The sequence below is a fragment of the Aythya fuligula genome, chromosome 11 (genome assembly GCF_009819795.1).
Source record: "Aythya fuligula isolate bAytFul2 chromosome 11, bAytFul2.pri, whole genome shotgun sequence".
Taxonomy (NCBI): domain Eukaryota; kingdom Metazoa; phylum Chordata; class Aves; order Anseriformes; family Anatidae; genus Aythya; species Aythya fuligula.
The window spans coordinates 5,885,735-5,912,585 of record NC_045569.1 but is presented as its reverse complement, the minus strand read 5'-3'; the positions used below and the strand labels follow the sequence as shown (position 1 = coordinate 5,912,585).

Sequence of the window (26,851 nt, the reverse complement as noted above, 5' to 3'; positions counted from 1 at the left end):
TTTGTGACTTGAAGCATCTTATGATAAGAACATATACATAATATTAATGACAAGTAGTTTTTCAACATACACATGCAGACAGCTATACACACAGTTTATATATATATATATATATATATATGTATGTATGTATGTATGTAACAGGTATAGTTTCTTCTACCATGTCTGCGGGTGAGGAGCTGGTCCTCCAAGCTCAGTACAGAGGCCTTCAGAAATATTTTGGAGAAATACTGAATAGCTTAAATGGTAGTTAAATAGTAGTTTGTGCAGAGGCATTTCCTGAACACCATCTTTCACTGGAGTTCTGTGAGCAGAACAGGTCCAGTCATACTAAACAGACTGCAAAGTTTAGAACTACTTCACCTCCAATAAAAGAGAAGTGTGTGTATGTAAATACATGCACATTTAATTTTTTAGGATATGTTCTAAATGTAAGCTTAAAAGCTGCATTTAATCTCTGTGCTAAAACTGGAGACTCTGTGAAGGTAAAAGTGGAGCAGCAGATGAAACCCAGAAGTTACTGTGTGATATGTAGAGTAGCACTAGCTACCTAACTTCACATGTCTGAATTCATTTCTGTGTGTTTTATTAGACTGTGATGTTAGGGTTTTCCTCTGCCACCTTCTGTTTGACACAAATTTTGCCCAAAATCCATGTGCTTATTTTCCTCCTTCCAGTTACTGGATGGTCATAAATAAATAAAATAAAAAAGAACTACAGATTTGTACACCTTTCTTCATATAGCTAGATATGCTGTTAAGTACCATTTCAGATAATTTCTCCTTTTATATTTTGGGAATTGCAGTATGTTGTGCTCAGCTGTTGCTAGTCAGGCTGGAAATCTATAGGACTTCCCATTATCTAGCTTCTGCTTTGGAATTTCTCTGAAGTTGAGTTCTTCTTTCTGGTAGCTTTCTAGTTGGTTAAAAAAAAAAATCATGCTTCCTGATTGAGTGTATTTTATTCTACATATTTATACTTCCAACTCTTCTTAGTCTTTTTGACAAATATATGTGAAAAATATACACTTCTTAAGATTTTTTTTTTTTTTTCTGGGAAAGTATGTACTGCTGAAGTTTCCTCCTGAGAAATCGGTATTGTGGTGTTAGAGTTTTGAATTAACATAATCAGTATGGTAGATTCGTCCAAGGATATATTTTATAGAAATAATAATACATCAGTACTGATAATCACTCTAGTGCATTGGTTAGGTAATACATGCATCTGCAAATGACACATGGCTTGCAACAGTCTGAATACTAGATTCTTACTGACAGCTAAAAACCCCTTTGAAGTCCCAGATAACAGCAAATTCCTGTTAAATGTAGTTGTCAAATTGCTGACCCATTTGAATTCAAAGGAGCAAGAAAAATAACTTGTTCTTTCTGCAAGCATTAAAATTAATTTAACTGTAAGTATACATATACAAGAAGAAGAGAAGAACTAAGGGGCCTGTTGTGAATTTATGAAGGGCTTTCATACAGAGGTATTCATCCACTACTGTTTAAACAAATACAGATCTTACAGTGCCAAATTCAAACCTTCCAGATTAAATAAACAAGAAAAAAACAATGGAGCAATTGTCAAATGTGACACTAATTCAAAATCATTAACTTTTTTAGAAACAGAAGTTTTCAGATGGATTAGTGTGATCATTTCAATAGCGAGATTATTCTAGTAGATTCTGTTTAACTCATAACAGTGTCCTGAATAAAAGACCAAGGAAAGTGCCAAATACTAATTAACCAAAGGGGGAAGGAAAAAAAAAAAAAGGCAAAACACATGGTTATGTGGTTGATTGAAACACTACTACAGTGATTTGTATAGATGAATGTGACTCAAGTTACATTTTTAGTTTATACCATAATGTTACAGTTTTATAAAACTGGGTTTTTATTGTTGCGTGCACGTTGCTTGGCTCCTGGGGAATTCTGCAGTTTTCCTTCAGTGACTGGTTTCTTGAACCAATATCTCTATTAAAATTCTAGAGTCTAACATTTGAGCAGTTATTCTTATCCCTGGAAAATGTATTAATTCTTCATTTCTTATAAGAAATTAATAGAAGTCTTGTTGACAAGGAAGAAAACAAGACACCTATTCTGGAAAATAAGGTCGACTTGCCTTAAGTTCCTCTTGAAGGTAGAGAATTGCAGACATAGAGAATAACGTTACTGTTATGTCAGCTGGTAACTCTGAGACCTCTATACATTTACCATGCTTGTTTCAAACCAAAAAAATAAATGGGCTTACAATTTAGCTATGTGGTTATGTACTGATATCTATATATATATGCACGTATGTGTATAAATATAATCGCCATCATCATAGTTAAGATGTCTGAATTCATACAGGTAGTGTTTGCATATTTTACTAGAGGCATGTTTTTTGTTTTGTTTTGTTTTAAAAAAAGGGACAATAAAATTTTTACAGAGGGAAAAAAACATCCTGTCAACGAAGTTGAAATTGTTCAAGTGATCACACATCTTTTTATTGATATGTTGTATTACATACTCTATTTTAAACATAGAAGACAAACATTTACAGTATAGTCCATATTTTAATATAAGCTACACATTTGCTAGTTAGAAAAATCTAACTAGGGAAAAGACTTTTTTCTTACACCAGTTCTTCATGTGTAATCATTGCCACCTTTGACAAGGGCATATAAAATACTGCTGTAAATTTAAGGTATTGTTTTGCACCAGTGTAAATTCTTTCAGGAAGAATCGCACTCGTAATCTTATATTCTCTTTGTATATATACACCTATATCTGTTCCATATGTATGTAACCTATTGCAGAAGTAAGCGAATTCCTACATGGGTGCAACTTGCTTATATAATTTTTCAGGTGGAAGTTATCCAGAGCAAGGGAAAAGGTTCAATACAGGCTTTTCTCCTTTGGAAATTGTTTTAATGTTGGAATGTGGACCATCTTAATCCATGGTCCTCTGAGAATAACCCCTAAAAGGGTTACCCAGAAACTTAGTTTATTCAGAAATGTCAAAAAAAAAATAGGCCACAGGATTGCAAAAAACTGTCCAGTTCTTCAGACTGGTTTCATATTACTGCAGAATGTTATGTTGTACTTTATGTGCACTTCTGTAGCCCTATTTTTACAAAATAATTCAGTATTTTCTTCCCAGTACTTCTGTCACTGGGGACCCTGCCTTTATTTCTGGACTGTATTTTCCTGTGTTTTGATGCATTTATGAGGAACAGTTACCCAGTTCTCTACTGTGTTTTCTTAGGATCTGCAAGCTAGGCTCTTTGGGTCACTTGTCCTATGATGAAATGCTTAACTTCTGATGCTCTGCAGCCTTTTATTTCATCTGCTTTAGTTTGAAGTGATTTCTGAGTTACTGAACTTGCTTCTAGTGTTCCAGAAGAGGCTTTGCCAACATCTGTCTTTCATTTTTACCTTTTAGTTCTATTTTGGATACTGCCAAATGGAAACATGCTTGTATGTATTTATTTTTTTTATTTTTTCCAAGTACATCTTGGATGCAGACCTGACTATATCAAAATAAAATACACATATACATTATGTGTATGTGTATAGCTGGGGACGTTTACCTCTACCTATGTGTATATCTGTATACACATGGTGTGCTTAGAGATAAATGTCCCCAGCTATTCAGGAAACACTGGAGAAAAAAAAAAAAGCCTGATTGAAGTGTTATGCTGCTTACAAGAAGTTTACTGAATTGAAGTGAGTCTGTGTAAAATAGTGTTGAAGCTAACCCACGTAAAGGACAGGGAGATGTTTCATGTTTGGGATGTGGTCAGTGTTCCTGTAGGCATACTGCACTGTTCGTTACTTTAAAAATTGTGTTTTGATTGCTGAAAAAAGAAATCAAATAAATAAATCAGTGTAATTCCTTTCAGATGCTCTTGGCAGATTTTTTTCTTTCTATATTTCAAACAGGTCCTGTATCTTTACAGTTAATCACTTTTTCCTTGGTTGAAAAACACTTTGAACAATTTATTTTCACATACACATGCTATTCATACCAGACAATCTTAAGAGACGTATTTTGACATTAAATACCAGCCCTCTTAAAGCTGGTGTTCTGCTTCTAAACAAATCTCTAATGGATTCGGTTAATTACAGTTTTTTGCTCAATAACTTTTATTTCGTATATGAACGTTTGGCAAAATGTTACCTAATGAAAAGTGGAGCAGCTTTAGAAATGTAATAACCTAATAAATATCTCTGGCTTACTGAAAAAAAAAAAAAAAAAAGAAGTCCATGTGAAACTGTAAGTAAATACGTTTTACATGCAGAAAAGAATGAAAAATTGCAAAACCTTAATTCAAAGAATTTAGATGTTTCACTAATAAAAATGACTTCATTTGGTGCATTGGTTCAATTTAGTGATGTTGTCAAGGTGGTAGAATTATGACATTCTACATCAAATACATCATGTCAGGAAAAATTACTTGCAAAGTCTGGAGCTGTGCACTAATGGGGTCTTTCTGACTTAACTACCGAAAATCAAAGGAGCATGAACATTCAACACAAGGGGTCTGCACTTAGCCTGCATGTTGCCAGACCAGCTGAGAGGAGTGAGTAATGTTAATGGGGTATTTTGCTCCGTCACACTGGAGGGAAATAAAAATGGGGAAAAAAGGAGGGGGAGGTGGGGATGGGGACAGACAGAATGGGCTTAAAGCAGTCTGTGTATTTCTGCTGGCTTCCTAGAGATTTGAGTTCAGGCATATTGCTGGAGATGCCTGTTTCGCCCTTTGAAGATTTTAGTTGCAGTTTAGTGATTGTCTTTCTGAATGTTTGTCGATTCTTGAACTCTTTCCTTTCACTTCTTTGCCTCTGTTTCAACAGCTCTTTGTATTCCTTAGGCATGGGTTTTGTTTCAACATACTTGATTTTGTTTCATTAATTAGCCCTATTTGTTTGCACCTGTTTGGAAAAAAAAAGTATTTTTATATTGTATACCTGCATAAAGCTCTTTGATTTTGAAGAGGTCAAAGTTAGATTCAGATGAAGGCTGAACTTCCAAGAGTGGCTGTTTTAAGAGACAGGTACTTCAAGAGGAAGAAGAGATCAGATGTGCATGGGACTCCATTAACTTGATTTCAAGTCCTATTCACCCATCTTAACATTTAGGATCTACCTGTCCCTCTTCTTTAAAGCCTTTCAAAATGCTCTTTCTTACAGTATGCAACAGATGTTTCCCTTTCGTTACTTCTCATATTTGCATTGTGTAAGTATGGAATTATTTAGGGAAGAAATTAGGCTACAGAGTGAGAGAAAGCCAAGGTCTCCATTGTGCTTTGAGGGTCAAATAGTTTCCATCTCTATTCAGTATGGAGTGCTCTTCGTTTATCATATGTGGCTCATGTGAAAGGAAAACAGCAAACATAGACGTATGCCTCTGTGCATACATACTCGGAGAGGAGTGCTGCTTGTTGACAGGTGGTGTAACATGGAAGTGTGTTAGATCTGCTCCAAGGGTGTGTTGGATTTCAGGTGTAAGTTGCATTGCTGCTTCAACTAGCCACCAGCAGCAAAGGTGGTGGTGTGGTGCTTTTGCAGGTGAGAGGTGGTGCATGTGGTGAGAACAGCCAGCCTGGTCGCCATCTGGTGCTGAGCTCCCAGCTCGCACTGAGTCACTGCCTACCTGCTTCCTCGGAATTTCTTTCCTTTTCTTGCTTAGCAATCTATTCCATCTGGATGTGTTTTCACAGCTAATAGTACTTTTCTGGCAAAGAGAGTAATTTTTGAAAGACTTTTATTTTTCCCTCCTTTAAATCCCAGAGAGCTAAGAAAACAGCTCTTCCCGGTGGGGAAAAAAATAAAAATAGGGCTAGTTCAAATTTATAAAGGGAGGAACCTACCAACTCTGAAGGTTGTTTTCAGTGTAGAGCGCGCATAGTTTGGATTTTTGTAAAAGTTTTTTTTTCATGGTGTGGTAGTTCAAGTAACAGCCAGATCACCTGCCTCTGTGCTAATTGTGACTAGAAATGGTAACATCTGATGAATGAAATAAAAAAGAGGAGCAGTTTGTATGTATAGTTAGTACAGCAAAATATTGCTGTAGTTAGGAGGCCTAGTATTTGACATTTAGAGACTTTGTTTTAATTAATTTGATTTTTAGTAGAGCTGTTTATGGGTTTAGTAGTTTCCAGTTTCCGCATCCAGTTTATAATGTTGTAAAGACTTTGGGAGGTGTTGCCCATGTGCGAGGAATGAGCTTCCACAGCAGGTTGCTCCTCAGTTGTACGTGTAGCAGAAATTTTAGTTGTCTCTTATGTACTTAATTCAGCAGTGCTGAAATTTTGAATTTGCCAGGAAACTGTGCAGGAGTCCAGTTCCAGTCAGCACAGCCCTGCATGTCCTATTTCATTGTGAAGTAGCCCAAACCGATGAGCCAGTGTTACCTCAGGTAATCAGCAGTGGGTCAGTTCTCAGTTTTCGGCATTCATTAACATGTTTCTGCATTCCCCCTCCCGTCTTACAGACAAATCTGTCTGAATCAACACTATTAAATCGTGTTGTGCTGTTAATTTAGGTTTGATGAGTAGCAGGGGTAATTAAATAGCATAGATATTTTTGTGCAGGTGCTCTAAGCACAGCTGGAGGACTCAGGGCCTAGAGACATGCAGTGTTAGTGCACAGGCACAGGAGTGTTCAGCTAGAAACTGTTCCTCAACACTGTCATGGATTTGGGAGGTCTCCATCGGGTGTGGTTCCTTAGCACCTAACACAAGGCAGATTTTTTTGAAGTGCAAAGCTATTTATCATTATATCATAGTACTTGCATAATATTTCATTTTTTATTGTTGTTTCTCAATAAAACAGCAAGTGCTGTCTCTGGCTTTGTTACACACAATCCCATCAGCTGTAAATGCACAGATATAATCAGTTTTCTATATACATTACGAGAAGGAGCTTCATCTGTAGGAAAGATCTTCGTGGGCAGTTTACATGACCTTTGCTGGGATGGGTGAAGAGTGATGTGCTTCTGTCAGCCTGGTTACTGCCTGGCTTCTGGCGGGCATGTAACCATGAGGTAATTCTGAGGTGCTGGTCGATGTCATAGATGTGTGGAGCTCAGTCCTCTTTTCAGCTGTTAAAGGGATGTCTTTTCAATTCTAATGTTAAAAATATTGAAATAAAAGCGATATTGAGGCAACTCATGAACTGACTAAAGACTGATGTGCGCTTTTCAAAATTTATGAGCGGTCTGGCCTCCACACATAGGGACTGTCCTTGAGTGCCCAGCTGGTGCATTTTAAATCAATAGTCATTATACTACTGACCCACTTCTGAATGGTATCTGAAATTAGCTAATGCTTTATATCATTCACCTGCAGCAGGTTCTTTTAGCTTGATCCATATGTTTTCATCATGCTGGTTACGATTTATCTTGTAGTTGGGAAGGAAATTCATTGGATCATATTTCTCGTGGTCTTTTTGCATAGATGTAAGGTTCAGTTTAGTACAGGGGATCTCTGCATGAGACTGTATATCAAATAATAGCAGCATTATTGTCCTGCATTTGTATCGAAACAGAGAAAGGGCTTCAGTTGCTACAAAGCTTTGATGCCAAATTTGGCCATGATCTGCTAAGGTAATACTCTCTGCTCAAGTGCCAGCATTGTGTTTTGAGTAGCCTTTTCTGTATTTCTAGACTTCCTTCTGTTACTGCTTTGGCTTTGTTAACTATTAGAAATGTCTCTCTTGTCTCATGGTGATCCAGATGTGTAGTTTGTTCACTGGACTTGGTACAGTCTGTCCATGGCTTTCCTGTATTGGGGAGCCAGAAATTGACACTGCACTCCAGATGCCGCTCACCAGGGCTGAAGAGAGGGAAAGGATCACCTTCCCTGCTATTCCTAGTGCAGCCCCAATGTAATGATGCGATGGTATAATTAGCATAAAAGTATAAATTACATAAATGTAGAAGTGTGAAGTAGAAGTATAAAACATACAGAGGTACCAATGTAAGAGCCAGCTGTGAAATAGGTAGAGTTGACAGCAGTATAATCTGATTTGCTAGTGAAAAACATAACCATTTCCTAGACATCTTGAATTAGTTGGACTTCACAGTCCTCGTGGCTGAGGATGGTGAGGACCCCTTCCCCCTGAGATGGAAGGATATTTTTCTGGGTACGTACTTGCAGAAAGAAGCAATTGCTAAGGGATCCAATGTCTAAGTTTGACCATAGTCAGGTAATTAACTTGTCTGAAGAAGTTAACAACCATCAGCTGGGACACTGGCTAGTATGCCAGCTGTTACCCTGGTCAAAGTGAGGAATCACAGGACTTAGTCATGTTTGACCTGTCAGTTTGTAAGACACTCTAGGTTAGTGTTCTAATGGTAACTATATCCCCCTCATTGCAGTACTTTGAGGTCTATTGGACTGATATGATGTACTTTAAAGAAGTCCTGTTACTTGCTGTTTTTGAGCAATGTCACCAAAACTAAACATCGGAGGAGTCTGGTTTTGCACGTGCATGCACAAATCCCTTGCGCCGTTTCATTACAGCACGGGCTGGGGGAGCAGCTTTGGTAGGGAGATGCTCTCTGAGGAGTTGTACATCCCCTCGTGTTCATATGGACGGTAGGAAATGGACTAGGAAAGGACTGCATTACTTCTGGGGAACTGCGAAATCAACTGCTTACTTTTTTTCTCCCACAGTTTATTTCTCTGTAGCTGTGTTACAAGCAAGCGCCAGTATCATCTGTTCCTGGTAGGAAACCTCCATGCTCATCTGTACCCTTGGCACCTGGCAAAGTTGCAGCTGAGGAGGAATCCTGTGAGGAGGAGTCAACAGGAAATATCTAATTCATGTTTAAAGGTAAACTTTGACCAATAATGAATAACAAGCTTGGAAGTAAGGCCCATGCTTTTGCCTAAGTATGTATCATTTAACTTGATCCTGTTTGCTTTGCTTTGCACTATTTCCACAGCAATGCAGGCAGAGCAGAAGTACAGAGATACCTTTAGCATAACTTGGTTTTGAATGTCAGTTGTGTTACTAGCATGTCTAGCGCCAGTTGCTCTTGAAGCAACCACTTTAATTTTTATTTGTTATTTGGAGAGAACATTGCCTAGAAGGCTAGAGTTCCCTTTTTTTCAGGAAAAAAAAAAAAAAAAAAAGGCAAGTACAAGTTCCAATAGGGTAGATGTTTCTGTTAGCCCTGGATTTGGCAACAAAGGCTCCCATGCCAACATTGTGTTATGTTTCACTTGAGGCAAGAAGTTATCTGCTTCCTGATGGGTCTGAAGGTGGTTCTGAGCACCCTGGTAAGTAAGATTGCCCCTGCCAGACTGTTTGTAAACATAGGAGAAAATTGCACAGTAACTACAGTATTGGTTGTCAATAAAGCAAAATTACTAAGTTACAGAAACATCACCTCGTTCTCTCGTTCTTTCTCCTCTTCCTTCCAAAACCAACCGTCTAACTGGATGGAAAGCGTTTGCAGACAGGCACCACGGTGTGGCTGCTGGGCTCGGCTGTGCCCAGCCCTGGGTCGCTACTGCGCTGGCTCCAGCTGGCTATGTGTGGCCCAGGGCAGCCCCCCTCTCCTCACAGAGCCCCTGTAGCCCCCTGGCACAGTGATGCACTGGTGCTGTGCTGGTTTTTGCAGCGAGCTGCTAAAACAGTGCATCACTTGGCCTTGGGGCTTGTTGCTTGGACAAGGAAGCAGGAAAACGTTTTTTTTTTTCTTGTGATTGAGCTGGTATTACACAGCAACTGCTTCAGAACTTCAGAGAGCCCTGGATAGACGGGTGGGTCGGGGCTTGCATTAGGTAGAAATATTGGGTAAAAGCAGTAAAGACCTTTGTGTACCCTAACTGCATTAACTAGCACTCTAATTGCATCAATCAGGAGAAGAAGAGTGAAATCCTGCCAGGCCTTTCCTTTCTGCCTCTCCTAGCACAGCCTCTGTTGGACCAAGAGTTTATAGTGCTTTATTTTTTGTGGATTTGCTTTGTGGAGATGATTTCTCCATTGAAGATTCAGCTATAAAGATACTGCACTAGAGAAGGCTAGATGTATACCTGATCCTCAGCTGCGGTGTTCGCTGTACTCTGTAGAACTGTTGGCCTGAAAATTACCTGACTGAGCTTTATTAACTTGAGGAAGGCTGCTTACCTGTGATTGACTATGTATGACAGTCACATAGTTTGTACTTGGCACCTTTATACATGTACACTTAAGCTTTTCTTTTTAAAAAGCAATGTACAGCATATTCCAAAACAGTTATTTTGTGGGAGTCTTGCTGAGATTTACTAGGGCCAAGGGGAATCCAGCACAAAAGTGGAAAGGTACTGACAGGTCATGGTTTGTACAGGCTGGGTCTTAGCCTGGTGCAGAGTTGATTATGATGATTCAGGAATTCTGCAAAAAGTCACGCTGTTGTTTTTCCCAGAAAGTGACAGGAGCTCAGTCTCATAGTACCTTTGGAGAGGACTTCGATCTGTCAGTCTGGGCAGAACCATTTGACTTGCACTGGTGAACAGGAACATAGCCATTGGATTGGGAGCAGCTTTCTCTTACTGTGGTTGTCATTATATTATATGGAAAAGGCGCTGCTGCTGCGCTTTCTAAGAGAGGTTTTTAAGAAGTGCTCTGAAATGAAAGCTGCTGCAGAAGCTGAAAAATGTTTTCTGATGCCACGTGAGAAAGAGAGCATTATTTCGGAAGAAACAGGAGAAAAAGTGAATTCCTTATCCAAAAGTACAAAGTGGGTGTGGTGGGTTGACCCAGCCAGCAGCTAAGCACTAACTAAACGCTTCAGCTTGGTCTGTGTGGTTTCTCACAATACAACAGGATCCATTGGTTATGAGCATATTGTTTCTTTTTTTCTGACAACTTATTGTACAGTGAGTCCTCTTCAGCATAAGTCATCTCTTTGGGTGGTGCTCCAAAATCTCTGCCTTGTGGCTGTGGGTAGGTGCAGGCGCACAGGTTCAGGGAGGAAGGCTTTCTGTTTGACTGGCGCTGGCAGGCCAGCCTCGTGCACCAAGGTGGAACCTCAGTGTCTGCACTAGGGGCTGGCCGATGGTGTCAGCGTGTTCCATACAAACTTCTGTGACATGGACTTCCTATGGTTCCTTGGAGGACTGGTTGTTGCCCCAGTTGCTGTAAAGCACCTCCAGCGCTGCCAGTTGCCTCAGACGCTGGATACCTTCCTCTGCTGTGGTCCATCTGCCTTGCTAGTTGGCAAGGTCTTCCTTGAGAGGAGACTTTGCCTTCACACTCATCAGGAGCTGTCTGCAGAGACTGAAGATTGTTGTCCCTTTTCTGGTCCTACTGCTGATTCCCCAGCCCTTAGATAGGATGCTGGCTGTTAATGGCCCTGTCATTCGTGATTGGGCCTTGGTATCCCAGTGTCAGAGCAGCCAAGTGGTAATTCCCTCACCTGGATGACAGCTGTAACGTTTCTGCATAGTATGAGCATTCTGGTTACAGAGGGAAGTCTGAGAAACTGCAGGGCCATTGCAACAAGGCAGGAAACCCTGGAGGAGAAGGGGGAGTTGCCATCCACTTGCAGCTTCCCCACAGAATAGCTTGTGGAGAAGAGCAGAAAGGTGTAATTGTTAGTTGTCTCTGTGAGATGGTTCCCTGAGTACTGGGATGGCAGCAATACAAGGGCCAAATACCAGATTAGACTTGAGGCCACTGCTTTTATTATAAGTCTCCTAGGTAAGGAAAAGAACGCAGTAAAGAGGAGAAGCAGGAAACAGTCATTAAGCCCTGGAGTTTAAGCCTGGCCAGCAACAGAGCACCCACCAGCTGCTCAGTCCCTAACCCCACAGCAGGATGGGGGAGAAAATTGGAAGAGCAATAGTGAGGAAGAAGTCATGGATCAAGATAAAGGCAATTTAATTAAAATGAAGGAAAGAGGAGGTGGGGGGAAAGCAAGTAATGGAAAGACTGTCACTCGAAGCCTCCCACGAGCAGACCGATGCCTAGCCAGTCTCCAAGCAACAGCTACTTTGGAAAGAGTCTCCTCCACTTTTATCGCTGAGCATGACATTTACGGGGTATGGAATATCCCTCTGGTCAGCTGGGGGCACCTGTCCTGGCTGCATACCCCCAGCCTTGGGGTGGGCAGGGTGGGAAACAGAGACAGCTGTGATGCCGTGTAAGAGCTGTTCAGCAATGCCCAGAATATTGCTGTGCTATCAGCACCATGTTAGTCACAAATTTGGAAGTTAGTAAAGAAAATTAACTGCATCCAAGCCAGACACAGTGCAATGGGGAAACTATGCATTATGGAAGTGGTATTGACAAGACAAATAAAAGAACTGATAATGAACTCTGTTGTATGTATGTTAGTAAGTAAGGCAAAAAAGAGCTCTAGACTAGTCAAACATTTAAATGCTTGCTGAACTTCAGTATATGAACAGTTCTGTCCTTACAGGCAATGATATGATCTCTGTGTTTTGAATGAACCATGCCTATGCTTTGCCGGATTGGAGTCTTTGAGTTGCAGAATTACTTAGAAGCTGCACATGAGAAAAAATAAAAATATGAAATGTTCAGAAACAGAAGAACATGCAGACAGTGCAAGTGATCAACAGCTCCTATGCTAAGGCAGAGATGAATGACAAATACTGTTTATTTTAATGTAGTAACTTGAATGTTTTAGCATTTTTATTAGTTTTGTTTGGTGCAGAGAAGAAAAATGTCATTTACATCAATTTGGCATATATTCCCGAATTCTGTTTCTTTTTCTCCATGGCAGATGGATGCCTTCTAGCCAACCGGCGAGTCCTGCTGCTGCTGCGTGCCTGGCAGCATCCCTGGATGATCACATGACTCTTGATATGGATGCAGTCCTGTCAGACTTTGTTCGGTCCACAGGGGCAGAACCGGGTCTGGCAAGAGACTTACTGGAAGGTAAGCTTTCAGGACACAAATATTTCCTATCTTCACAGCTTTCTTAAAGCAAGAACCAGTAATAAAAAGAGAACTCGAGCCTCTAGAAACAGACGTTTCTTAGTATTTTGGTTAGTTAAGCCAACTCTCCTAATAAGTTGACTATAGATTTTATCAGAGTAGGCGTTTTCAGCAAAAGCCTTAACAAAATAAATTCTTAGTGTTAGACTGCAGAATTTAAAAATATTAATGGTAATGTGTTAAATGAAGATATCCTACCCAGGGAATGCGGCTGTAGCTTAATTTTGTAATTTCCAACTGCCTAAAAGTACAGTAAATGTTTTGGCACACCAGGCAAAGCAGCCAAGTTGAGTCTGAGATGGTCTTAGTGTAGAGTGAGAAAGGAACCAGAAATGTTTTTGGGGCCCAGATTAATACGCATGCCTGTTTGGAACTGGTGTGGGAGTCAAATGCCTAGGTTGGAAAACATCTAAAAAGCTGTATCAGAAAAATAACTGAGTGTTCTTAGTAATGTTATTGTAGTTGGTATAAGTTTATAATTCTAAATGTGGAAAAATATCTTTGATTTTGGAGGCATTTTTAAATGATTTTTTTTTCTTTTTTTCTTTTTTTTTTCCATTTCTTTTGATGTGAGCTAGCCAAAATTGTGAGGATGGGAAGTTAGAAATGATTTGGTGGTGTCTGTGTCATGCAGTTCTGTGGGCTAGGTAAATGCACATTGGACTTTTTCTCTGAAAGATTTTTAACTTAGTATATTTCAAGAAATTTTATGCTAAATCAAAGTAATTACTGAACAACCACAGCAGACTTTGGGGGTAAACATTTGGGTATATATTTACTTTTTGCAAAAGCACTTTATAGTATTTATGCTAGAAGTTCTTTGTGGGGAACACCATGAAGTTTTTCTCAGCAGTATCACGACACATTGTCAGTTATTGGGCTGATAGAAAATTGCCAAAATTTGAAAAGCGTTTCTATGTATTAGAGGTGATTCAGAAGTGTTACTTTTCCTTGCTATAAAGGACAATGAGTCCAAATAAATACATAGTTGTATTTTTCTGTGTTGTACTTTCAATTTGTGGAGATTAATAAATTCACACCATACATATTAACAAAGAAATAGCGAATGAGCAATTTAATTTTCTGAACAGGCTAATAGGCGTATGTATTTAGTGCTAATTATTTCCTCCTACACAGGAATATATCAAGGTAAAATGCTTTGCTGCTAGTTCTGGACAAGAATGTGCTCACAGGAACATTTTCTCACATGTAGTTATGGATGCATTTGGTGTAACAGCTGTTAACGCTGGCTATGTCTCATTCTGTGGGTCAATAATTTATCCAGTGGTTTCTCACTTGTCTAAAAAGGACACACAAGAGACTGCCATGCTGACACCACTGTTACTGTCCCAAGTAGCTGTCCTGGTGTGCAGGTGTTGCAGTGTGAAGTTAACAGCCTCTTGCTGGCATGCTGCTGTACTGTGGCTACTGTGATATCATTAGAATCACAGAATCATATATTTCGCTAGAATCATATATTTTCCCCAGATAAAATGCAGATAATGTCACAACCTTGTGTAGCTCAGTTTGTGGAGTGCTCATGGAGCTGTTAGGTTTGCATCTGATCTGGGGTCAGGAGGACTTCAAAGTCATGTCCAGGCAATGTTGTAGACCTTCCTTCCAGAGCTCTGAAATGCACACCTGTGTTCTCTGTGCTATGGACTCTCTGAGCAGTGCTGAAAGCCATGAAATAGCTTCGTAAAGATGAAAAATATTCAGAAGGGCAACCTCCAGTGTGATGGTGCACAAAGCTATTGCAAATGTCCTACGCCTGGTCTTGGAATTATGATGTCAGAAAACTAACTTCAATTAAGAATTTGAAAACAGGTGTACACATTTTTGAGAAGTTTCAAGATTTGCCTGTAATTTGTATTCCTCAGACATCTGTAATAGAGAACTTTAAGTGAAGAAAGATTATTTGTATAGACCTTCATTTCCATATAATCACAAGTTTTAGTAGGACCGCATAGCCCTTCCCTCTTCCTGATCTGCTCACAAATTCTCTTCTTACTAAGTGCTCAGACTGAATGTTCAAATTGTGCTTCTTATGGAAGGTTCACTTCTTTTTCAGAGCCATTTCTAATAACATGTCCTTTCTTTGACTTTTGTGGATTTTTTTTTTTGAATTCCATTATTGTGTAGACAATCTGGTATGATCCCTGCAGTTTATTTTGGTTGAGCTTTGCGTTGAGCACAGTTTGTTGTCTGACCAAAACATTCTGCTTGTTGGATTTGACACACTCTCCATGAAGTGTCCATTCTTAATTTGAAATGAAGATTTAGAGAGATGAATAAGATATTTTCAATCCTTTCATATTTTTATAAACTTTGACTTGGTTCTAATTTGTGTCTAGCTCTTTTTGCCAGCTATTAGTATCATAAAACAATAATAAAGGTGTAATTAAGTTTCTTTTCTATCTAATTTTGATAAGCTAAACATGGATTTCCAAGTTTCACTTTCTGTTTCTGTATTTTCTCTGTCATGCAAAGCAATATAGAAAGAAATGCTTTGGCTTTGTGGGTATATACCTTTCTAGTGTTACATAGAGAGCAAAGTTTGCCTTTTTGCAATTACATTACATATGCTGTTGTTTGTATCTTTGGCTAAGTTTGCCTTGGGATTGCACGGGAAGCTTGTGGTCAGTCTGTGCCCACCGTGACATTCTAAAGTTAGCAATTCTAGAATTCTGTGTACTTGCTTAACTTTAATGGAGTTCTCATTTCACAGACAAAAAATCGAAGTATGAGAACTTTGCCATGTGCATCTGAAAATAGCTTTAAAAAAGCCGCATTAAAATTAAAAAATGGGTTTGTTTTTCATAGTTCTGCCTAAGAAACTCTAACAGGTCACAGAGCTATATGTTATTATTAATTCAGTGTTTTTTAAAATTCAATTGTGTATAAATGTTGAAAACAATAAGGCCTTTTTCCAAGTTCAATATAACAGTGGCAAAGTTTATGACTTGATTCATTTGTAAATGCTGTAGCTTGACTATTCCAAAACACTTTGGTTTTTTAAAACTTTCTTGCAAACAGGTGAGTTCTGTAGAGAGGGATCAGTAAAAGGTCATTAGACGTGGCTATCACCTGCAAACCAAAAATCTGTAGGAACCTCACAGCATACTGGTTAAAAATAAGGAAACTGGACTGGCAAATACTTTCTGAGACTTTCCCTGGTTTGCATTAACTAGTTGTCCTTATGCCTCGGGAACCTTTACATCAAGCACTGCAGATCTGCATTGCTGCCATTCTTTTCAGAGGGTAAGGCTTGCAACAAGAGAAAGTGTTTTCAGCATGTTTTCTGGACCAGCCAGGTTACTTTCATCATTCTTTTCAGTTACAAGAACAGCTTTTTATCAACACTGGTAAAACTCTTAGCTACTATTATGGCTGAGTTACTAAAATTGGAAGCACTGTTCCGTCAGCTTGGTTATGATTACAAGACTTTGCAGTATTCCTCCTAGTTGTTTAGGACTTTGGGGGGGTATGCTTGCTTGACAGCAATTAGTACCTTCTTCTCTAGTCTTATAGAGACTTTGAAGTAAATACCCAATGGGAAATAACTTTTGAGAGCCTGGCCATCTACAGATAAGCGTCTTCAAATTCATGGCATTTCCAAGACATCATTAATCCTGATGTTTTTATGTTAATAATTAAGAGACTAGTAAAGGATAATTAATGTATCCCTATGGAAATAGAAGGACACCAAAAAATATTTGCTGACTGTACCAGATAATAAATAACTGTGGCTTGAGGAGAATATATGAGCACCACGTATGTCAGCAAATTACCGAGTAGGTAGAATGACTGTGACAGTTGCTCAGCTCTCTGAGTAGCATTTGACTCTGAGGACATGGAAACTGGATCTGATATTAGACATTGAGATAGTTCAGGACTCAGGCTTGAAGCAGATCACTCTGTATCAAAAACATCTCCTAGGAACCTGAGGTTTTGTCTCTATTCTTTCAAAGACTGTAGGAGTTGGGGGGGATGTCACAAACAAAAACTGATTTATTCAGCCAACCTGCCTGAAAATGTTCTGTGTAATTAAGACCTACACTGTCTTCATTAGATTAGTTAATAATCTGTCCCCTCAATCTTCAGCACTTGGGAACTCTGCCTCTCTTGCTGTTTGGTTGTACCGGTCACCAATGCCACAATTTCAGGTCTCTGGTTTTGGTACTAACTTGCCTTTCCGCCACTGTATTTTTCAGTGCTTAGTGATTGATCACCGAAAGCATGTACTGAGCCTGTAACTTCATTCAGAGGTATGCTCCTTGTGCCCTGATGTACATCAGCGTAAATGATTCTGCTTAAGCACTAGTAGTTGCATTCTGTGAGAATAATGATACTCACTGCTGAATTCAATAGCCGGCTTTTTCTCTTAATGTGTCTGCTGCAGCATAGGGATGATCTATGAGGAGATTTACCTTAGGTATAAGAACGGATTTTTAAAAACATAAGAAGTCTGTGGAAAAAAACGTATCATACTTCCTGTTTTCCTTTCTGATTCGAGTTGAAAAGAAGAGAAATCAATGATCTGAAATAGTCTTTTACTTCCACTGAGCCGGGAGCATGCACTTGCCTTTTGCTGCTACATGTATGAAAACAAAAATAATTGGAGAATTTTTCATGGCTGTCTGATCTAAAACTCTAATGTTGACCTTCTGTATTTTGACCTTCTGTGTAGGTGTGGAGGAACTTGAAGATCACAAATAAATCAGTTATCATATTGTTAGCTTCCAGAAGCAGCAGGTGCACAGCAACAATCTCTTGATAATGTGGAGGGCTCTTTAAGGGATAAGGGAAAAGGCATAGGAGGAAGTATGTTAAAATGCCAACAGTATAGACAACTATCAGGAACTGAGGGATTTGTGAAATTTAAATATAAAATAAGAAAGATACCAAACTGCATCGAAAATAGTATATTTAGCTAAAAAGCTGTGCTTTTACTTGTAGAAATATTTTCATTCATTTATATAAATTATCACTTTCAGCATTTATTTGTATAAATGATTATACCTTTGTTTTTCTGCTTGACTGTTTAATGGTGAAGTGTAACAGAGATATATAAAAGTAATTGGTGTTTATTTCCAGCTTTATGTAGAGCTTAATTGAAGTAATGAATGTGTAGTTCAGCTAACAGAAATCAGGAGATTGGCTTCCTAGTCAAGAAATGTCTGTGGTAAAGGATACTGACCCCATGGAAATTGAGAGATGCAGTAGATAGATGGTCTCCCTCAGAGAACAGTGTATATCAGCAGAATTCAAAGAAAAGCGTGTAATTAACGGAGAGAGGAATTTACAGTACTGTCATGTGGTTGTACAAAACCAACTCCCCCAAAATAGCCTCCTATTCTCTCTCCCTCAGACGGTTCCTTTTATAAGTCTCTTGTGGAGGCTTGGCAAAGGGAAGAGGAAGCTGAGCAGCTATCAATGTCTTGTTACACAGAGATCAAAATGGTTATTTCCAGCTGTCTGCTCAGCTTTGAGTGAGTTTGCATTTTAGCCGAAAAAGAGAAAAATGTTAACAAAATGTCCTTTGCTGCACTATTTTATTTGAGAACCAAACCTAAATTTCATTTTAAATCCTATGGTCTAATATTAACCTAATTTTGCATATAAGCTTCTCAGAAGGAATACAGCTAATCTAAAATTCCTCTTACAGTGTGCCTGTTAGTATTTCTGCTAACCTGCATCATGCCAAATAGGAAGAAATGACGGGATTTGAACTGACCTTGTGGGTTGCTTTATTAGCAGAACAGACTTCCTTACGGGGGAAAGAAGGCAATGGTGGACTTCGCATCTTAAATGGCTGTCAAGTTGGGGGAAGTTTTAATCATTGCCCACTGGTGTAGTGGCACAAAATGAAGATCATTTTATGTTAATGAAAACTAACAATCAGTTAATAGTCTGGAAGGACAGAAATTGGTTACTATTTCTCTGACCCTTTCTAGCTTATTCATCTTTTCATCTATTCATCTTTTTTTTTTATTATTTTTTTTGACTTGTGGGTTTAATAAATAATCGTTATTATCCGGTAAAAGAGCTCCTAGGAGCTAGGAATAACTGAAGAGGTAAAAACTTTTGCAGTTGAAAGGTGTATTAGTGTATTCTGTAGCCACTTCTTGGTTCCTGGAATTACATTTTGTTTGTTTTTATATCACTTATAACTTTGCCTCTTGTACCTATAATCCAAAGTCACAATATCTAGAGAGAGTCCTATGAAAAAAATCCTAGAAAACTGTGAAGGTAAAATGCCAGAACTCTTCTAGTTCAGTGTAGCTCTTGTAACTTCACCAGTACATGCAGCTGGAAACATACGGTGCATTAAAAAGATGGAAGTTGGTCATGGTTCAGCTGAGACATTTAAGTAAGGGCTCCCGAGTCTTGCCTGTTATATAAATGTTGTAATTTTGCCTTTTGGTCCTAAATAAGATAGAAGATCTCATAATTATTGGCAATTATGAATCCTGTCTCCCAGCAGCATCTCACAAAACAGCCAGGTATACAAGTACTCAGGGAGAAGTCCTGTCTGTGGCAAAATACACTAGCAGTGCTCAGCTTTTAATTCCCATTGTGTCAAAGGAGTGAACATTTTCCATTTCCTTAATATGCAGGGTAATACAAGCACAGAAATTAACATCAAACCTAGACAGGACAAAGTTGAGACAGATAGGGAAAGGAAGAATTTTAAAGAGTTTCCTGTGTTTTAGAGAGCTCAGTCAGTTCACAGCCTTCCAGCCTTTTTGAATTCGCCTGTGAAATAGAATACCCATGTAACTCGAGGAACAAAAACTGCTCTCTTGCTGTAGTTGACCACATATTGGTCCATCGTTGGGCGTTATCGTTGCTCATGAGGAGCTCTTAAGGTAGAATTCTCTCATTTCTCCTCTCAGCCTTGCAGTCAACACTTTCAGCTAAGAATTCTTGCCTGCCTTCTTGGAACGAGGACAACGACTTAGAAATTAATAGTTTTACTTTTTACATGCTTAACTGCCTCAAAGTCTAAGCTGAAGGATGGCCCAGAAACACTGATGAAATAAGAACCTTCATTTTGTACTTAAAACTACTTTATACTGCCTGCCAAACACTGGATTTATGTCTGGTTATTTGTAAACATCTCAGACTGTGCAGGTCATTTGTATCCCCATAAGGGGAAGGACGGCATGAATCATTCATTCCTGCTGAAAGCTCACGTGCCTGTTAATTGCTTTACTACCAAGCCACAGAACAGCCTCGTGTGAAATGCTGGTTGAGAATCACGGACTAAAAGAGATGCTGTTGCTCCCACCTGACAGCTGATACTTCCCATTTGTGGGACAGCTGCTGTTCCAAGAACACCTCTGCATACCGTAGTATGGCATGTTTGGGATTATGAGAGGTACAAAGTAGTGACTCTGCAGGAGGTTTTGAATTGATCAGGATGCCATTGAAAACAGGATTTGTCTGCTAGCAAGGCAGTTCACAGCCTTCAACCCTGTTCTGTAAGCAGGGAGGCTTTGCATTAGTGTTAGTATTACTGGGATTGTGATTTTTTTTTCAACTTCATGAGTAAATTATATGCACAGTGACAGTAAAATGTTTAAGAAATGCTGGCAAAAATGTTACATTATTGGTACCATTTCTCCAGTCATCATCGTCTTGTTTGCTAAATGCTCTTGCATTTACATGTGATTTTTCATTAACTACAACAAAAAACTGGCATTGAATGTAAAGTAGATGGGCAAATACTGTATTTAATTAGAATGGTTATAAATCCCAGGTGTGTTCACTTTAGTTTTACTGCCATTTTACTAAAATACTAATTTTGATTTCTTATATTTGTTATTATGAAAAACAATGCTCTCTCTTCCTCAGAGCTTAGTTCAGCAGTGTTGTCTTTTTGTGCTTCTACAGACCTCATTTTTATTTTCATAAAAACAATGTCTGTAATTTTTCAAGTCACTTTCTCTCATTGTTTTGTGAAAGTTTCACATTCATTCTTACTGGATGCTTTTATTGCTTTTGCTTCTTAGATACAGGCACTAGCAGTTCTTGAACTGTCAACACAATTTGTTTAATTATCTCTAACCTCTCCCTTCCCCTTCCGCATCCCTTTTCTTATATGTTTTTGGTCCTGTTTAACTTTAGGCTGCATTTCCTGCCCTTTTTAAAATTTCCTTTGCTGAAGTCCTGCATGTGTGTTGGTGTTGTTGCAGGTTGGCCTTCACTGCGGTCCTTCCTATTTAGATCTTTCCTTCTCAGATTGCATCCTTTCTGGCACGTTGTTTATCATTGTACCAAGAATTGCTGGTGACCTTTCAAATGTTCTTTTTAACATATTGGAGTAGGAGGATATTTGAAAGCTGTGGGTGTGGCTTTGTAATTGCATGCTTGCTATTCCTACTAATTAATGATGAGTGTCCTCTCCTTCTCTGATGACTGTTTTTAAGAATTGAAAGAAAATGAATTTATTAACTGTTGCAATGCCACTAAATGATGCTATTTTAGAAAAGAAAAAAAAGCCTAAGTAACAGCATGTCACTCAGGTCTTGCCACCTGAATGTTATCACCTGAAAAACATAAGATCTAGTAACAGTGCAACAAGTGTAGGCTGCCGAATGGGGGCCTGATCCTTGTTAGTAAAGCCTGTCAGGTGTGATCTGATGAAGCATGTGCTTAACTCGGAGCAAGCAAGGATTACTCATGTAAAGCATTAAGAGGTCTCTTTGTCCTTACAGCACAATGGAGCTGAAGACTTGACTAAAGAAAGACTAGGTAAAAAAAATAAATAATTAAAAAAAAATACTGGACACTCTTTCTCCATTCCTGATTTCTGGGCCAGTTTTAATTGCAGAAAAATAAGGGTGAATAAAGATGTCTAAGCACCGTGAACACTCTTGCAAAGCCTGGGTCATGCTAGTTCTATTAACTTTATGAAGGAGAGTTCTAAAAAAAAAATAAAAAATCAGTAGGTGATATTCTTGAGCCAATGCAATGCAAAATTCCAAGGTTCCTAGTGCTTTTCTTTCAGATCTCAGTTTTCAAGCTGATCAGCTTGTTGAAATGCAGAGTAAGATGGAAATAAATTTTCTGACAGAAAGAAATCAGGACCTTGCCAGGAGGTCACTCAAACTTTTCCAAGAGAGCTTTGAAACTAAAAACAAACAAAACACCTCACCAACCCCTGTTATTTAGTTGGATTGTTTTATCAAAAATCTGTGCAAAAGGTAATGTTTAAAATCCTGCTTAATTAAATTTCTGAGTTGTCTGTACACAATTCATTCTCTTCCACAGAGGTTTTATTAGTTTGTTCAGTGATTTAGACAAATCTATTCTGGAATGTGAAATTTTTAATAACAGTAAAGAATGTAAAAGGATGTGACACAACTGAGAGACGGTCAGTATGTCTGAGTGTGGTCAGGGCGCTGGAGAAAAGCATAAGGTCTGATCAGCCCCTGCAAATGGAAATGCTGAAGCATTGCAAAAAATTGAAGCAAACGTGCAGCAGTGGATGGCTGCAGAAGGCTGCAGGTTCTGTAGAGGTAAATAATAAAAACAAAACAAGAACACATACAAAAAAAAAACAACAAAACAAAACACAATGGGATATAAGATATAAGAAAAATAAAATAGAAAATAAAGGTTCACATCTTTGCCCATTTGTTGTGTACTTTCAAGGTGTTTATCAACTGCATTTTTGTTTGGGGAGGAGCAGGTATAAAATTTTTTATGCAAGGAAACCTCTTTCCCTGCTGATGCTTTACGTGGGAACGATTTCTCTGTTGAAGTTGATGTTTTACGTGCATGGGGAGATGTTTCCAGGTTCCAAGCCTGGTCACATACAGACATGAGCAGAATGTCTTCTTGCTGTTTGCAGGCAAAAACTGGGACCTGACAGCTGCTTTGAGTGACTATGAGCAGCTCCGGCAGGTGCACACCGCCAACCTGCCACAGGTGTTTAACGAGGGCAAGCACTGCAAGCAGCCAGAGCCAGAGCAGCCCCCTCAGGTGACAAAGGCTGAGCGGCCCTGCCTGCAGAGGCAGGATGACATTGCTCAAGGTAAGAGCTCTTCTTGGGGGCTTCTGGGGGCAAGCAGCTTTCTAGCTTGTCTGCTGGTGAGTTGTGCTTGTCTGTGCGGAGCTGGAAGTCATCGTCCTTCAGGCTGTGAGCTGTGTCACTGTGATGGGCTTTGCAGTGCTGCTACTGGACCCTGTGTTCCACATTTTGCTTGTCATGAGCTTTTCCTCAGCTCTGCAAATTACGTCTTTAATGAGCGATTCATACAAAAATTAATTGTTCCTAAGCAGTCCTGTGGTATGCATAAAGGGAATTAATAAGAGGGTATCAAAGACCACTACTGGATGTAGTTTTCTGTGCTTCATGAGACCAAGAAAGGTTAATAATAATAATAATAATTTTTTAAATTGGCATTTCAACCTTTGCATTCTTTTTCATAGTATTGTGAGTAGTCTGTATGAAATCTATGAATTTCAGCTCTAAATTCTTGTTCTTTATGGTTTTCCAGAAGAAAGAACAGCCCTACTCAAGCCACCAATAGGAAATTTAAACCTTAAGAAGAAAAGTGAGTCAGCTACCTCAAGCAGTTGATTTCCAGTACAGCATGATAAGCATTGGAATTTACTTTCTTGCATGCAGTTCCTTTATAGGTTTTATTGCAGACCCCTATTTTGCTCAGACTGTTGGAAAGCATTTCTTTTTCATACTACTTTATCAAGGAACTGTAGTTTGCACTAAGGTAAATCTAAAGGCCTGACAGCTTCTCATGTAGGGACATAATAGCACTACCTTGGTGATTTCAGTAGGGCTTTCTATGCAGGCGTTAGAAGGAAGAGAAAGTCTTCCATTTTTCTCCCAGCTCTTGCCTCCTATTAAACAGGAAATGGCATCAGTTATTACAAGTATCATCAAAGCTTTATTTTAAATAGAAAACTTCCACCAGTAGAAAAGGAGCTGCAGTGCTTCTTATGACTCCTAAAAGTGTGAGTTAATACAGATAGAGGGAGGAAGAGTAGCACACTGTAGTTGATAAAGCTGTTTGCTTCCATCCTCATTAGGATCTAACTGTCAAGTCTTACACAGAAATGTCTATTTGAAATTTTTGTGTCAGTAGTAGGCAGTGTGGTGTAAGCTTGGCTTTAAACATCTGGACTAACAGTAAATTTGCTACCACCTTGGTGCATAACTGAAGTCCTTCATGACTTCTTCATGATCATTGAGCCATCTCTGACTAAAGCTCCGAAATTGGAGCGAGGAGGATGTTCTGGGAGGAGCAGTGAAGGGAAAGGAGGGTCTTGTGATGGACCAGTTTAGGTTAATCTCCACTGTTAAGGATGGATAGAATGAGTACAAGTTGTTGGCAGGCCTGAGGTCAGTCTCTTTGAAGCACAGAAAGGCAACAGGACTGTGGTTCTAAGGAGTGCCACTCCTCAGGTGCAGAAAGAAACTTTATGCTCAATGTTAAACTTCTGAGAGAGAAGACCAGTAGCATTTGATGAACATAAATCCCAAGCGGGTACAAAATGTTCATTTCAGTTTTAAAAGATATAAACAGGAGTACAGGCCAGAAACTAAACAGAGGGAAACTTCCTCTGGGCATCTGAGGAAATGCTCTAGCAGTGGTTTCTGCATCACTGTGAAATGATACCCCAGAACAACTGGGTGGAGTTCTTGTGTGATGAAGGAAATGTGCTGGCGTAAGGACAGCACGTGGACTCAATCAACAGAAATGCTTCAGTCCCTGCAGAGAACACAGAGTAATATAAATATCCTTTAATAAGGCTGCTTCATGGTGTTGGCCAAAACATGTAGCAAAAGAAGGAAAAGGCTTGCATCTTGCAGTTTATAAGCCGCTTTTATTGTAACTGTTAAATAAACTTCTTAATCCAAAAGTTAAACTGCTTTCATGGAATTAGAGCTGTTCCATGGAAGCTTTACAATACAAAAGGAAGAAAGGCAACTATTCCTCCTTAATGAATTGTCATCAGTTTATGCTTATCGGCTAACACAACCTGCTGAAGGCATTACCCCACACACAACAAAAAAAGTTGTTGCTCTCAGGTACCAATATAATATTTTGCAAAATATGATGCTTTCACTTGATTGCAGAATTGGAAATACTCTTTTTTGTAGAGGAATATTCTACATGTTACAGCTAATCTTGTCTTGTAAAATAAGAATTAAATGACCAATTCAAATCAAACCATAATCTCGTTCACCCCCACCTGTTGTAGTAGGCAGTTTGTCAGAAAAACCGAGCAATGTTACAATTTGTCTATTTAAAAAATGAAATTGCTTTCTGAAGTTTAACTAATTTCCTTTAAAACTGCTATCTGAAACCTTTTACTTGTTGTGACTGTACAGTGTGTCTGTAGTTTGTCACAAGTTTGTAGTTTTCCTATGTTCAAAAATATTTCTCAGTTTTAACTGAATGATTTGTGGTTTAAACACTTGCAGAGTGTTAATGTAGTACGTGAGTTTTTCTGTTACCCATTTGCTGGTACCTGAACTGAGGACATGCAGTAAACTAAAATAACACAATAGTTGTATTTTGTCCCTTTGACATTACAATGCTTATTTTGCATTATCAACCCGTTACTGGCTGTTCCATATGTGGCATATGTCAGTAAAGAAGTTCAATAAATCATAAGACATTAGATTGAGTGTTTTAGATAAAATATCATTCCTGTATACTAGACTTGTTATTTTCATTGTTCTTTTTGAACTGTGTATTTTTCCTTGGATCAGGATTTAAAACAAAACAAAACAAAAAAAACAACCACAAAACACATGCCTAAAAACTGAGTTTGCCTTAAGTTCAGTATAATGATGGAAAATTTGTGTTCAGATAGACTGTCCTGAGATTAAAACAGCGTGGCACTTGATATGAAGTGATTGTAGAGTGCTATATTTTACATTCACAAGTCAATCAGATAATGCTTAGAACTCTAAAATTTTTGTCCATCTGCCAGTAAATGTTTCTCCTGATACATCTTTGGAAACAAAAAACAAACAAACAAAAACTTTCCAGCTTTTTTTTTTTTTTTTTTTTTTTTTTTTTAATAGAAGTGGTCATCTTTCATGTCCTTACTTTTACTGTTTTGTCTATTTTGCTAGAAGACATGCCATAGGGATTTGTAATCATGACTAAGTAATCCTTTGCCATAGTGAAATAACCCCAAAACAGAAACAAACAAGAAGCAGAATACATTCCCAAGTGAAATGAATAGGCATTCACCAGACTTTTGGTGCTGAATGGTTTTCAGTGTAGTCTCACAGGCTGTATCATCCTTCTGGTTTCTTTACAGAGAAGCGGCTTTCCAGAGGCATTTCTCACGCCAGCTCAGCCATAGTCTCTCTTGCTCGATCACATGTAGCAAATGAGTGCAGCAATGAACAGTTCCCTTTGGAGATGCCCATCTACACATTCCAGCTACCAGACCTTAGCGTGTACAGTGAAGATTTCAGAAGCTTCATTGAACGTGACTTAATTGAACAGGCTACAATGGTTGCTTTGGAGCAAGCAGGTGGGTAAGGACTTCAGATGTCAGCAGCCGGGCAATCTGACATTTGCTTTGATGTTCCTAATGATGCCTCATTTCTGGAGTTTGTGCGTTCCACATGGGAAATAAATGTCAGAGACTAAAAGAAATCAGTCTGCTCTGCAAAATGACAAATACCCTGATCCTCTATTTCTCTTAAAGCTTTTTAAAGAAAACTGTCAAATCTGCTTAATAAAACAAAGATGGTGTTGGAGGAGGGAAAGGAGGGATTGATGGGGAGGTCAGGCAATAGAAAAAGGCGAGTGGTCAAGGGGGATGGTGCTTCTAGTGCTCGTGAGGAAATTATATTGCAGTGACTAACAAAGGAAACATCTTCAAGTTCTATTGTAGCTTGAGAAACATTT

General features: G+C 38.8%; 1 protein-coding gene across 3 annotated transcripts in view; it reads left to right on the top strand.

Moving 5' to 3' along the window:
* OTUD7A (OTU deubiquitinase 7A) overlaps positions 1-26,851 on the top strand; it is a 113,118-nt gene that overhangs the window by 64,316 nt on the left and 21,951 nt on the right. For all 3 annotated transcript variants that reach the window (XM_032194656.1, XM_032194657.1, XM_032194655.1), the window contains 4 exons: positions 8,666-8,825; positions 12,727-12,881; positions 22,804-22,986; positions 26,253-26,471. In XM_032194656.1, the coding sequence (XP_032050547.1) occupies positions 12,731-12,881; positions 22,804-22,986; positions 26,253-26,471 (553 nt within the window). In that variant the 5' untranslated portion in view covers positions 8,666-8,825; positions 12,727-12,730. The remainder of the gene's footprint in view (positions 1-8,665; positions 8,826-12,726; positions 12,882-22,803; positions 22,987-26,252; positions 26,472-26,851) is intronic.